The sequence below is a fragment of the Anopheles gambiae genome, chromosome 3 (genome assembly GCF_943734735.2).
Source record: "Anopheles gambiae chromosome 3, idAnoGambNW_F1_1, whole genome shotgun sequence".
Taxonomy (NCBI): Eukaryota; Metazoa; Arthropoda; class Insecta; order Diptera; family Culicidae; genus Anopheles; species Anopheles gambiae.
The window spans coordinates 2,729,720-2,743,281 of record NC_064602.1 but is presented as its reverse complement, the minus strand read 5'-3'; the positions used below and the strand labels follow the sequence as shown (position 1 = coordinate 2,743,281).

At 46.6% G+C, this 13,562-nt stretch overlaps 1 protein-coding gene across 4 annotated transcripts in view; it reads right to left on the bottom strand.

Annotated features, from left to right (window-relative positions):
• LOC133393282 (uncharacterized) overlaps positions 1 to 9,091 on the bottom strand; it is a 28,499-nt gene extending 19,408 nt beyond the window's left edge. The window contains exons 1-4 of one of the 4 annotated variants that reach the window (XM_061657529.1): positions 8,410 to 9,091; positions 7,268 to 7,544; positions 2,469 to 4,824; positions 2,017 to 2,371 (exon numbers count right to left, since the gene is read on the bottom strand). In XM_061657529.1, coding sequence (XP_061513513.1) covers positions 2,017 to 2,371; positions 2,469 to 2,476 — 363 coding nt within the window. In that variant the 5' untranslated portion in view covers positions 2,477 to 4,824; positions 7,268 to 7,544; positions 8,410 to 9,091. Of the gene's footprint in view, positions 1 to 2,016; positions 2,372 to 2,468; positions 4,825 to 5,030; positions 5,422 to 7,267 lie in introns of those variants that run through there. The other 3 variants (XM_061657530.1, XM_061657528.1, XM_061657531.1) reach the window with 3 other exon arrangements.
• Between the last annotated feature and the right edge of the window lie 4,471 nt (positions 9,092 to 13,562).

The following is a 13,562-nucleotide window of genomic DNA, read 5'->3' as shown; positions in this document are numbered from 1 at the left end:
CAGCAGCAGCAGCGTTGCAACGTGACTGGAAAATACGGGGCATTTGGGTTTGAGACAGGATTTGCAGGGGAATGCAGGGCAAAAATTGCATCAAAAATACATCCGAAGGAGGAGGGTCCACGAGGCACTGGGAACGGAGACATAAGGGGTGCCCCTTACCGCTGCAAGTCGCCCACCCCAGGCTGGATGATTTCCATCAAGCAGGGACATTTACGCACATAATGCTGACCGCCGAGCTTGAGCTGCGAATCACGCTGTTCGTTCGTATTGGTATGGGTGTGGAAAGAGTTTGCCAGAGCCCCGTGCAGAGGTAACGGCCCGAATGCACCGACTATGTGCGTCGAGTGCGTGCGAATGCATTTGCACTTACAATATAATCATCCTCCCGCTCGCTTCCCTCCGGGCTTCCAGCGTCCTTTGGTCCTTCGAAACGTGTTGTTAGATCCAAGCACAACACGCCAGGAGGTCAGTCACGGCACGGGGTTGGAACATTATCTTCTCCTGTTTCCCTTTTGGCACTTGCTTCTTCGTCCTTGCACTGGATGCACACGCACACAACTGTGCACCAAACCAGCGAAATCCCACCCGTGGCAGCATGGGAGAAAAAGAGAATCACCGAGAGACGGCACTATGGTGGTGGAAAAACAGACAGCGTGCAAATGAGATGGGAGAGTGTGTGAGCAAACTGCAAATCTGCAGAGGAGAAAACGCATAAAAGAGCGTTGACAATGACAGCGGATGATGCACTTGCTGCTCACGCACTTTTAAATCCTATGCACCGAGCGTGCTGGCCGGCTGCCGCTGGGGCAGCTGGGTGGTGCAGCAGCCAACGCTCCGGTGCATGTGTGCATTTGCACACGTCAGCGCCATTGCACTTTGGTTGTTTCGCCCAGTGTTCATTATGTATTGGGTGTTATCGCTTCGCAAGTGGCATGCTTCACTGTGTGTGCAAACGCATACGCATACAAACACGCACGGCAAGAGTCTCCGGCCGAGCCGAGCGGGAATCTTCCACCATGATCTAAGCTGCAGTGAAAGAGTTTAGCTCTGCTGGGGCTGCCAGCTCTCATTATTTTCCGGTTCCGGACGGAACGAATCGGGTGTGTTTCGTGCATAGATTGAGTTTTGTTACTTTCCCTATATACCACACGCTGCTTCGCTGTATGAGTGCGTAGGTGTACAGACAGAGTGTGCATGTGTGTGTGTGTGGTTGTATGTGTATGTGTATTGATATGAGCAGGGGTAGTAGAAAACCAGCCAGCAACGGTGTTCGATGGAGAGGAGAATCACGTGGAGCGCTCCACTCTGAAGAAAAGAAACGTACCTTTACGTCCTCGTCCCCTGATGACGATTTGTGAAGTCAAACCACAAAACACAAAAGGGGAAAGATTGTAATGCAAGCAATTCTTTACGGTTGCATGGTGCTGGTAAAGCGTATTGCTAATTTAAAACTGAAGGAAATAAGAAAATCATTCTATTATTTTACAAAATCTTGTTTCAACTGGGAAACAACTTTTTTAATGATTTTTTTTTCGGGGAAGTTGTGTGGTCCTGAAGTCGTCCAATTAGGAACGTTGCACAAGGAACAGGGCAAAAAAGCGCTCTTCGCAGTAGTTAATAAAAAAATCGAAATATACGGAACGACACCAACCAATCCTATCGGAAAACAACGTGACACTCACTAAAAAACTACACACGCGCGTAGCATAAACGAATCAGCATCAACTGAAGTTGGCAACAAAAAACGCCGAAAAAGTACCACACTCACCAATTCGTAGGCGATACTTGTGGAGCAAAAAATGATAAACATAGTAGGAAAAGCGATTAATGATGAGGAGTTGCTATTGTACAAAAATAAGAAAAATATACGATGGAGACGCCTAGTAAGTGATGCGATCGTTATCATAATCCTGTCGTTATTTTTGAAGACAACTTCCACAAGTTGAGACTTGCGTTTCAAAATTTTAATTTTACTTATTTAAGAAACAAATAAGCATTGTTTTGTGTATCACTCACCTCAATGGTGTCTCGCCCTTTTGTCGAAACCATGGAAGGTTGCAACAGCACTTGCTGCTGCTGCTGCTGTTGATGTTGATGATTGTGGTGTTGTTGCTGTTGGTGTTGTGCATGTTGTTGCTGTGGGATGGTTTCGGCCAGCCCTGCAATCCCGCCGTTGCTAATATTCGTTGCGATTGAAGTTTCTGGGTAGAAAATGGAGTTACCCAGCTGCTGCAGCAGATCGGCCGCTATGCTATTGTCACTGAGATCGTCGATGTTGGTAACAAAATCTAGTCCGGGATCCAGAAACACACTGGACAGGATCAGCTCTGGATTAAAATCCGCCGTGTCGAATGCATCGATCATTGTGGCTCTATGTGCAGATTGCGAGAAAAAAAGAAAAAAAAATAATAAGAACAAAATATATATCTAGGAAAAAGGGTTGAAACTAATAGGATGTGATTACTTACTCTTTCATTTTGTTGTTTTATTCCTATTCGTTGCACAATAGTTGCTCTCTCTCTCTCTCTCTCTCTCGTTCACTCTTGATGAAAATATAAACGAGGAAACGTACCAGTACCAAACTGTTTCCTCTATCGTCGTAATAAATAATTGTTAAAGAACTTTGCTACCTTCTCGAATCAGTCAAATTTAATGCATTCCGTTTGCTAAGTGTTGCTTTAGTATTCTAGTACTAGCAAACTAGTTTCTTTGGCCAATGCGTTTGCGTTTTGTCATGAACTTCCTGAATCTTTTATCCGTTTCTTCCAGTTTTTTGTGTATTTTATAAAACCGGGCTGATTGTTTGCTGGACAATTTTTGTTTTTGCTAATGAACGTGCTCTTTACGTTACGATTGACGTGTTGCAAAAACTCGCATGGTACACAGATTGATGGTCAACAGATATAAAACATGTTTTTTTAGCTAAACATTATTCGTCTCCCTAAAACATTGCGAAGTAATTGTTCCGCAGCTCGAAGCATTCTTTCGCCTGTGTCGCCCCGTCGTTGCTGGTGTGTCTGTGTGTACGTGCGAGTAGTCCGCCTCTTGGTGTCGTGCTGTAGTAGTGGTAAAAGATACAGGCCGGTAGTGCCGAAACTGAACAATTTGCATCTCAACTTCCCAGCCCTGGCTCGGTACGGCGGGGCCGCGCAGTCGAGATGAAGATGAAGATTTTCTTCGCAAAGATCGAAATGCTGCGCAAGAAAATGGTGCGTTTCTTGCCTTTTGAGGCAAGAAGCGGGCAGAATCGTTCTCGCTCTACGCGCGCTCGTTCTGGCTCGTTCCTTCGCAGTGGTTTCTTTGGTTTTGGGGTGGCCCCTCTTTTTCGCGCGAGCCGTCCTTTTTGCGCACAAAATCACGGTACGATTTTTGTGCCAACGTTGCTGAATCGCATATATAGGACAGGAGGAACAATTTTTGGATGAAATTTAGCTAATCAGTTGCAGTGAGTGTGGTACGTACTTATTGCACTTGCGTTTTGTTTACCCTAATCTAGCACTTAAAAAAGCCCTTAATACAAATGAGGTTGCGTTAGGATGCGGTTTTTTGATTACTTTTCTCTTCCACCGACTAGAACGCGAGAGCTAAGATGTTTGCACCGTTCTCGTGCTGGATGTTGCTCCCGGTTAACGTAAAGTATTGTGCCGATAGATATTTACTTATAACCCGTAAAACACACCGACCGTCGTAGTTATTCGAATTCACTGTTTGCTGCTCGAACTACACACACACACCTTTTATTTATCACATGCTTTCCTTACACTAACGGATATGGAACTTTGTATTGCCACACTGCACACTCTTTTCTTCCGCACAATAGCACTTATTATTTGACCGCTCTCCCTCAACTGCAAGCCTACAATAATAATAGCCCTGTCTTGCACACCATTCGTTGCACACACCGTCACTGTCAATGCGTTGGCATTGGTAGATTTTTCCAACGTTCGCACCGGCCCAAGAAGCACTGATAGATGCACGCACTTTTACATTCGAAATCCATCCTCGCCATCGGCCACCGTTCCCTAGACCGACGTCTGGCAGAGAGTTCCCTTGTTTTACTTTCCTCGAGACGACCGTCTCAAGCGCCGTAGCTTTCCGACTGTGCAACGGAGTCAAGCTTGCTCGCCATCGTAGTTATCTTCTCCCGTCATCAAAGCCTTGCTCCTGTCGTCATGGTGCTCGCACTAGTGATGGTGTTAGTACAGGGTAGAGTAGTAGTAGTAATGCTAGTGTGTGGGTAAAGTAGTTTGTGTAGTAGTGTGGGATCTCGTTCTCTCTGCTCCTTGGTATCGGGTGGACGATGACAGAACGCGCGGAGAGAACGTGGCGTTCCTTTATGACCGCATCCGCCGTTTGGCAAGTTTTGCTATAGTTTGATTTTCCTCAACTTTCCAACCCCCCTCCCGTCGTATGTGGTGCGTGAGGGTGTGTGTGTGTGTGTGTGGTCGTTAGGTGTATCCAAAAGTATATAATCCGTGCTCGTTTGCCTCCGTAGCTTGTAGCTCCTTTGCTTTTGCTGGTCGTCGTGGTCGTCCTTGGCAAAGTGACAAGATTTCGAGAGGGCAAGATCAGAAGCAGCAGCTGATTTCAAACGATGTCCATATGTGTGTGCGAGCACACGTATGGAGAATTTCAAATTCAATATGAGTTCGTTCTTTTACTACAAGCACAAATTCGTACTGGAAACCTAAGAAAGTTACCGAGAGTTGGAGTTGTTTTTGAAGTTGTATTGGATTTGGGACGATTTGCCAGGATATCGACACACATCGAAGGTGGTGGTAGTTTGTGAGAAATATTCCTTCCTTATAATACGTTACGAAGAATCTGGAAAAAAAACAAAAAAAGACAAAAAAAAAGTTTAATAAAATCATCACTGTAATGTTGCCATCTTACCCTAACGAGAAGCAAACGTCTGTCCAGTGCGTTAGACGCGTTGCGACTCGGCACAGAAAATACAAAACTCATGCGAAGCGCAAACCTTTGGTGTGCAAAAAGGGACGCAAAACAACCCCACAATTGCATCAACGTACCCGTAATAGGGGGGATGACCCGCGAAAAGGCAACGGAACAATCGAGGCAAAGACGAAACGGTGTGGTGTGCTCCACGGATGCTTCCCAGGCGCTTACATCGATCCGCACGCAGAACACCAGGTCCAGGTCAGGATCCGGACCGGAGGGCCTCGTGCCACAGTTCACATCCCTGCTGCACTGCTACTGGTCTTGATGCTGCTCCGGTCCTATCCCTGACGCTGGTAATTGTGCACTGACGCCGTGCTGGACCACGCCACAAGCGCACACCGCCTCGGTCCACGGAGGCGACAGGCAGCAAAAAGTCGTGGCATCGTGGCGGAGAAAAAATAGATTGCAAAAAGCAAAAGGCGTGAGCGAAGGATCAGCTCCCGCACACAGACACACACGCTCACACATACTCCCCGGGTTGTACTGCAACTGCCGCATCCTGTCCGCGGTTGCACTTGCGTTCTTTTTGCCCTACGCTCGGCGCGCCTCGCAGCAGCATGCCATCATCCCGCCATCGTTCCTGCTCCGCCACTCTCCCTGCCCAGACACCGCTGCGGTATGGCAGCTGCATCGCAGTGTGGGTGCGTACGCACATTAGCCAACTCGGCGCTGCATCTCGCCTGTGCACATCTTTGAAATTTATTGCCGCGATGCACCGATGCATCGGCGAACGCAGCGAGCCACATTCGAGAGGAAAACGTGCGTGCGTTGTTTTTTTGCGCTATTTCTCCTCATTTTGCTCATTATTGCACTCTTTTTGCATGTCTGTGTGTGTGTGCGTGTGTGCGTCTCTCTCTCTCTCGGCCTTCTTCGCTCTTTTTGCGTCTCTTACTTTCTATGCAAATCGATCTCACTCCATTTTCTTTTATGCATTTCTGTCGTGTGTTTGGGGGCAAGCTGCTGGTGCGCTCGTGTGTGATTATATATAAACAGAAAACATATACATTTGACGCGCAATTGCGATGGTACATGGTGGCCGCTTGTTGGGTACACCCGGTGACCTCCGTATCCTTGCGTGGGCATTACGAACGCGGAGCGTTTCTAGTTCAGGAACGGATTTTTTTTCCTTTCTTCCCAACAGGCATTCCATCCCGTTTTTTCGCTTTGCTGTTTTATCTCGCACTTCTTCTACTCGCTCGCTCGCTCGCTTTCTCGTTCGAAACGGTGTGGTCTTCGAAGCGTGTTCACACATTCTATCCCTTTTTATCAGTTTTATTTTGACACGGATCGTTAGCAAAGTGGATGGAAAAGTGCATAAATTGTTGCAAATTTACCTACTCGTTGTACAAGAATCTGAGCTCAAACCAAAAAAAACTTACTACAAATGAATGAGGGTTTTCGAAAAGTTTTAAGCTTATAAAACGTGTAAACTTTCATATAAAGGAAGTCGAAGCAAAAAATCATGTTCGTTAAACTACTAAAATTCGAATGCCGATTATTTGGTTTTTCATATTTCTGTGTAACAAATACATATGCAATCTCTCAGCTTAATACCGATGAAACATTGACGAATGCGTTATTTCACCAGCAAATCATCCAGAAATCCTTTCACTACTAATCATTTCCTACCGCTCGCAATAAAAATGCAACGATGTGTGTGGTAAACCAAAATGCAACGTTTAGCAGCTTCGCCTTCTTTCCGCAATGACTGAACTCTTGCCCGTCTTGCCGCAGCCATCATCGCCCCATCGATCAACCGGCGGCTCTAGTGGTCGCTTTGTACCAGTGGAATAGAGATGGGAAAACAGGGACTAAGCACACAACAAAGCATATTCGGAAACAATCATCTAAGCCCTGCTTGCGAACAATCATGTGCGCATTCGATAGATTGCTCTATGCCGTATGTGTCTGTGTGTGTGTGCGTGGGGAGGGGGAGGTTGATAGCAAATTAGTAAAAAAAACAATCAATCCCATGATCAATTTGCTTTTATACGTATCGGGGGTAACGACCTGAACGTTGATTCAGTAGCTAATGTTGAAATTAAGTTTAATGAACAACGTCACAAGTACTGCATCACCGAGCACGCGATGATAATGTACTATTAGGGAACGTTACAATCTTGTTTAAAACGATTGAATTATTCGAAAATTATAGGGTGCTTTCAATAAAGCGATCTTGTTTTGTTAACAAAATTACACACAACATGAGTGAAATATTTTTTTTTAATTGAAGAATTCTTTCCAAATTTGATCTGTAAAAACGTTCCATTAATTTTACAATAATTATTTCTAATTATTATATAATTACCTTCTGATTAGTTATCTCAACTGGCGAAACGGCATGTTTGCTGCAAAGATACGTGCGGAAGGTGGCTCTTCAAACTGCATTACCAAAATATTTCACATAATTTTGAGTGTTGAAGTTTCACAATTTCAATTTATACACTTTTCACTATATTTCATCTTATTGCATTCATCACACACTTGTCAATTTTACATTACATTAGGTTTCCAAGTCACACAAAATGTCTTTTAAGATCTCACTTTTTACAGAAACTGCTTTGCGATAATTCAACTAAAACACACTGGAATGAAGGGACTTTTTATCAACTTCAATTTCACTTCACAGTTTTTTTATTCACCATTAGATTTTTATCATTTCTAATGCCAGCCAGGCAAACGATTCATCCGTTGGCCACGGTGTTGCGTCACGGAATGAGTTCGAAGGCGTCCGCCGAATGTCTTGTTCCCGTTTTTCGGCGAATGCGAAATAATAATGAGCAGCGAAGAAATGGCTACACACAAAAAAATGCACGCCAATACACCCACCACCATTCGGCAAAACGGCCGAAAGTAAACGAAGACGCGCTCTGGCAAGGATGCGAGAGCTATCGTTTCTTTCTACTTTCTTACAAGCGAGGAAGCTGCCCTCGCAAGAAAGGATATACCAGCGGGCGCTAAAGATCCTTCGCCGTGTGTATATTTAAAAAATAAATAAAAACGACGAATATATAATACGAGCAGCAGCAGCAGCGCCCTCCGTGAAGAGGCACAACGAATAAAAAAAGCCGTGAAAGTGTTGGCGCACCGTTGGTTGATAGTAGTGGTTCGCTAGTAGGACGACGACGACGGGATCGTGTAGCAATAACACAAAAAAATTGGGGAAATGAAAGAAAGCAAAAGGTAATAAAAAATAATTCTACTCCTTTACCGGAAAGAGAGAGAAATAGAGCGAGAAAGAGATGGAGAATTATAAAAAAGACCGAGAACATCCCACTCCTTATTGCCTTCTCCTTGCGCAATACTTTCTTTCACGGCAGCGCGGTAGTGGGAGGGCTTTTTTCTCAGTGGAATCCTTCCGCTTAGCATGATGTATACACGCACAATTGTACAGTTTTATCGCGCTTTATCACTAACCAGCTACACACACACCCACACACATTCACTCACACATACACCCAAACGCCCTTCGTATATAGCAACGCGAGCGCGAGATCTACGCGGGTTGCAAATTTTTCCTTCGGCCACCACCGGCCGATCCGTCCTAAAGGACATCGAATCGAAAACTCAGGCAGCAGCCGTGAGCTGCGCGGCGCCAAATTCTTTCGGTTTATGTGCGCGCGATGAGCCCTTCCTTCGCGCGCGCGACCTGGTGTAGACGCAGAGTGAAAGAAAAATTCGCCTTGAACCCCCTTTCCGCCAAGCGGTCCAACGAGAGGCGAGTGGACAAAAGGGTGTTTCCCTCATCCGGGCGAAAGAAACGTGTAGCAATGTGTAGGAAATAAAAGGAGCGACCGAGAGGGATTGTGCCGCTTGTACATAGGGAAGGCAAGCTCGAGGGAGGCGAAGCGTGGAAAAGGGCAAGAAGCAAAAGGCAAAAGAAAATTACATTCGTCTCCAGAATATTTACATACATACGTTGCAGCAGCAGCAGCAGCGCACCCTCCCTTCTAGCGCGTCCTTGCCCTTCAACCGCGAGCGAGCAAGGATTACACACAACCGAAGGGACTGGATCGGATGCCCCTTCCCCTTTGGCTGGAACTGCTGGGCTATATAAAAGCTAGCCCAACGCATACTTACATACCCCGTACGCACACACCATCTCAATCCGGACATAAAACAAAGGGAAAATGGGCAACTCTCACAACGACGCTTTTTCTCTCGTGAAAACTGTCTTATCCTTCACCCCTGCCCCGTGGCGGGTGGGGGAAATCGTCGTTTTATTTATGTTCCATTTTCTTTCCCCGGTTTGGTGCCATCTCTGTCACGCCACCCGGCACCAGTGAGCGGACGAGAAAGCCACCGCCGCCAATGATGGGGTGAAAGATAAAGAAGTAGCGATAGAAAGTGAGAGTTGCATAGGTGCGAGAGAGCGCGAGAGCGAGAAGGCGCGACCGCGAGAGAAAGGAAGCGAGAGAGAGAGAGAGCAAGCACCGAAAAGAGACTGAAACTCAGGAAGAAAACATTCACCAACACACCAACACACCAGCGCGCAAGGACGACGGTGACTTGGTAAAGGACGGCGTCGACGTTTGGTGAGAAACCAGCACCAATTCGCAAGAGATTTCGTTTCTTCGGTGAGGGCTCACTTTCTCCCGCTCTTAGCGATCGTGAGATGGATGTGAGTGAGAAGGGAAAGAGAAGAAAGAAGAAAGAAAAAAACGATGAGATGAAGGAACGCTTTCTGTGTACATGGGGCTCGCAGACGCACACACTTTGCGTCCTGCTGCGCTGTCGCTGTGTGATTCCAACACTTTTTGCAGGTTGTGCCATTTCCCGCAACATAAAAAGAAAACGAATCCAAGCAATCCAAGCGACGAACGCCTTTGGTGTGTATGTGTATGTGTGTGTGTGCGCTCCTGGCAATGAAAGAAGCGCGCTCTCGCAGTGCGCAAAAAAAGTCCGTGCGACCGCGCCAACTCCAAGACGCGAGGCGAGGTGAGCTTCCTGTAAAAGGATGGAAGATGAAGATAAAGACATCGCATCAAAAGGACGAAAAGGACGAATATAGCAATCGCGCTCGGTTGCTGGTTCATCGTCCTCGTTTGCTTCGCACGGGTATGTAACGCAGGGCACAGCGGAGAGGGAAGAGGAGGGCGCACGTCTTCACGTTTCTTTGTTGGGGTGTATACTTTTTTCGCCATTAGTTTCGCCGATTCGTCCTATCTCGCTCGGAATCGACGAGATTGAAGCGCGTTTTCTGTTCTTTTTTCCATTCCACTGTCAGGTTTGTACCTTTTTGACTGCCGTCTTTGAAGTCCTTGCTGGCCACAATCGACGCTCTTGAGCGAGCTCGTCGTGGCTCTCCAACTGGGAGGGTATCGCATCGCTGTGCTAATGTTAGTGTAGAGAGATGGGTAGCGCTGGACTCTGCTGAGAGACGGTTACTGGACGTAGATTGCTTAGGAGGCTGTGAAGAAAACAGCACGGTATCTTTGAAAAACAACATTAAGGGACCACCATGGAATGAAGGTTCCTTCGAACCGTTTTTGAGTGCAGCAGAGAGGCTTTCTTTCCAGAAAAACAATCCTTTTGACTACTTTTTGTAAAGAAGTTGTATATTTCCTGAGAAATAACCTTAAGACATAGCTCCTTTATTTCAGTAGGGTGACTAGGAGAAAAGGAAATACTAGCGCTCCTCTACTCAATTCCCCACCCGCTCACACACCCACACTCACGGATACACTGATAGGATCTCGGGTAAATATTTTTTCGCCGTTTTGCAGAGAGTTTTTTCCTCGCTTTTCTCGGCCTCAAGATGGTGCCGCCTTTTTCTCAGTTCTTGGTGCAAATGTTCTCAGCCACCACCACAGCGGAAGCGTGCGGAAAAAGTGTGGAAATATGTACTTCATCTCCCACCGTAGGGTGGCACAAGGGGGTGTGGGGTGTTGAGCGATGGAAGAGGGAAGGGATGCTTTATGTATGTACCAGCTGTGTGGTATGTAGTGGTGGTGTGGGCAGGACGCGCAACCGTCGGTTCAACCGTGTAGCGTCTTCGCCGATTCCGACACCGACTCTGGGTCGGGTCTGGTGGTGTTTGTGCGTTTTCCGCTTCCGGGAAAAGAAATCTGCTATCGCCTCACCTCGCCGGATTCTTGAAGCGAAGCAGCGAACTAGCGGAACGGGATGTCGGGAAACTGCGCACAAGGAGTGCCGCTGCTCTCGTGGTCGGGTTCCTCGTTCCTTTGCGAGGTGGTAAAAACAAAAGGAGCGCTATAAAAATGAGCATAAAAAAGCGGTGCCCGAAGCGGGACGGCTAATGCTTACGCGTGTGGCCGCGTGCCCGAGCGGGACAGCAGAGGCTGAGTTAATAAATTGCTGACGAAAAAAAAAAATTGTTAGCACTTTAATGTTTTATGAAGGCGTGGCTTATTTTTACGTTTTCCACCATCAAAGGAGCAGGGGGAAATAGGATCTCGAAAAAGGATGTGAGTGTGTCTGTATGTGTGTGTGTGTGCTTTTTTTCTAGTTTTGCTTTGGGTCTCATTTTTTTGCCCTTGCGCTAGCTCCTATATTCATTGGTGTAAGTTTTTTTTTCCATTCTCACGGACTTTTCTTTCCCTGTCATGGAAATAGGTAGACACGTACACATTAACGTTTCGAGTAGCTACCGGATATGGGGCTACAAAAAGAATGTTATTTCAATAGCACTCTCTCTGTAGAGGGGAAGGACAAGAAGACCTGAAGACCTGAAGGAGGGGGTTTAGGGCAATAACTAGTAGAAATTAATATTATACTAATGCGGCACTAAGCAATGGCAGTAATAAATGTGCTCTTTTCTTGTAAATAAATCATGCACAAACATAAATTTCTTTCCAAAAAAAGGGACGAAGGGATGAAAGGGAACTATTTGGTTGTGACAACAATATGCTTTCGGTCGTTTATTACTGTTTAATACCCAATTCAAATGTTTAAATGTGTTTTAATTTGTTTAAATTGTAAGCTACAAAGCTGTTGTCAGTTCTAACATAGAAAAAGTAAGCTATTCTACACACTACGAACATATCAGTTACAGATAAGCTCCTTCCTGCAAAGAATCAAATGCCTTGTTTCCGGTACACACACCAACGAGGGACGACACAGTGAAAGTGAATGAATTGGTTCACTGCCAACCGGAGGTCATCGTTCATTGATACAAACCAACCCATCAATCGGGGGTCGATGGCCCAATAATAATTTATCTTCGATTCCAAGACTCAACCGGCAGAGGGATGATTGCTAATCGTTTCCAAATGCGTACCGAAGCGACACTTAACGTGTGGCGTCTCCCCGTAGCGATCATGCGTAGGTCTTGACTGTTGGGGTTTCCGGGGCCGAAAGTGGAACAAATAGTGTACGATGCATCGGATGCATAAATAATGCTGTTGTGCTGCTGCTGCTGCTGCTTCTAATCCGACAACCAGCCGACGTCACGTAACCGGCGAGGGACCGGCACGACGTTCGATGACGATACATGACAGATATGTGTGTGATGACGGTTTCCCTTCGCTGTTATCGTTCACTTGTTGACGCATTCTTCCACCAGCGATCCCGCCGAAACACACTCAGCCCGATGTACGCGAATTAGGGCAATGTATGGTATTGCCATGTTCTTGCAGACGGCGGACACTTACGACACTACAAACACCTGTGTACAATAAGCGACGGTTGCGATCTATACCACAACATAGGAGCGCGCGAGCGCGAATCCCTGCCTGCGTTGGAAGTAAACCCGGCTGACCTTTCCCGGGGAGTATGCAAATTAGGCATTAACGCGGAGATTTGTATCATCAGCTGGGGTTCGGTTTTCCGGAGGGCGTCCCGGGCCCGGGCTCTCATTGATGGCTGACGGGCGGATTTGTCCGATAACAAATCCAACCACTTAAAATGCGGCTACAGGTCGTCTGGCTCACCACAGGATCAATGCATTTCATTAATTTACCTTTTGAGCATGGGAGCGCATAGGCATGAATGAAGCTTCCTCATGGTATGGTGGAGTTGTTGTAACATAGCTTTAAAATTCATCACTCGCTTGCTCACTCTGTCTCTCTTGCCCAATGATCAGCTATTCTTGCGAGGTTCGAGAATGTCTACATCATCGGTTAGTTCCAGCCACAGATACACCATCGAGTAACAGTAAGGCTGATGATGGTAGCGATGATGCAAACCTTGTTGATCATATCATTAACGCATTTCGAAAACGATACCCAACGCACTTGTGTGTGTGTGTGTGTGTGTGGCCCAAATTCAGAACTGGGCCACACAACTGTTGCACTTCAGTCGGTCGGAAGCTTCCAAAAACTATCCAGCTACGTCGAAGCCACGAGCCCTCCGTCGAAGCGGGGGACCTCACAAACGCACGTCGGCGAGCCCAAAAGCATGTTCGTTGGTGCATCGAATTTTATCTCCAGCACCACAATTCCACGACACTGACGATGATGATGGTGATGATGGACCCGCTCTGTATGTGTGTGCGGTACTGTTCCGGTATGTGGTGCACCCTTGAAGCTGGGCGATGCCGTCGGTGGCGATGAGCCGCCCGAGCTCGTCCTAGACACCGGTCCTAAAACCTTCATCGTTGCTCGCACCGAAGCTCCGATGGCTCAAGTTCAAGGATGTGTTGC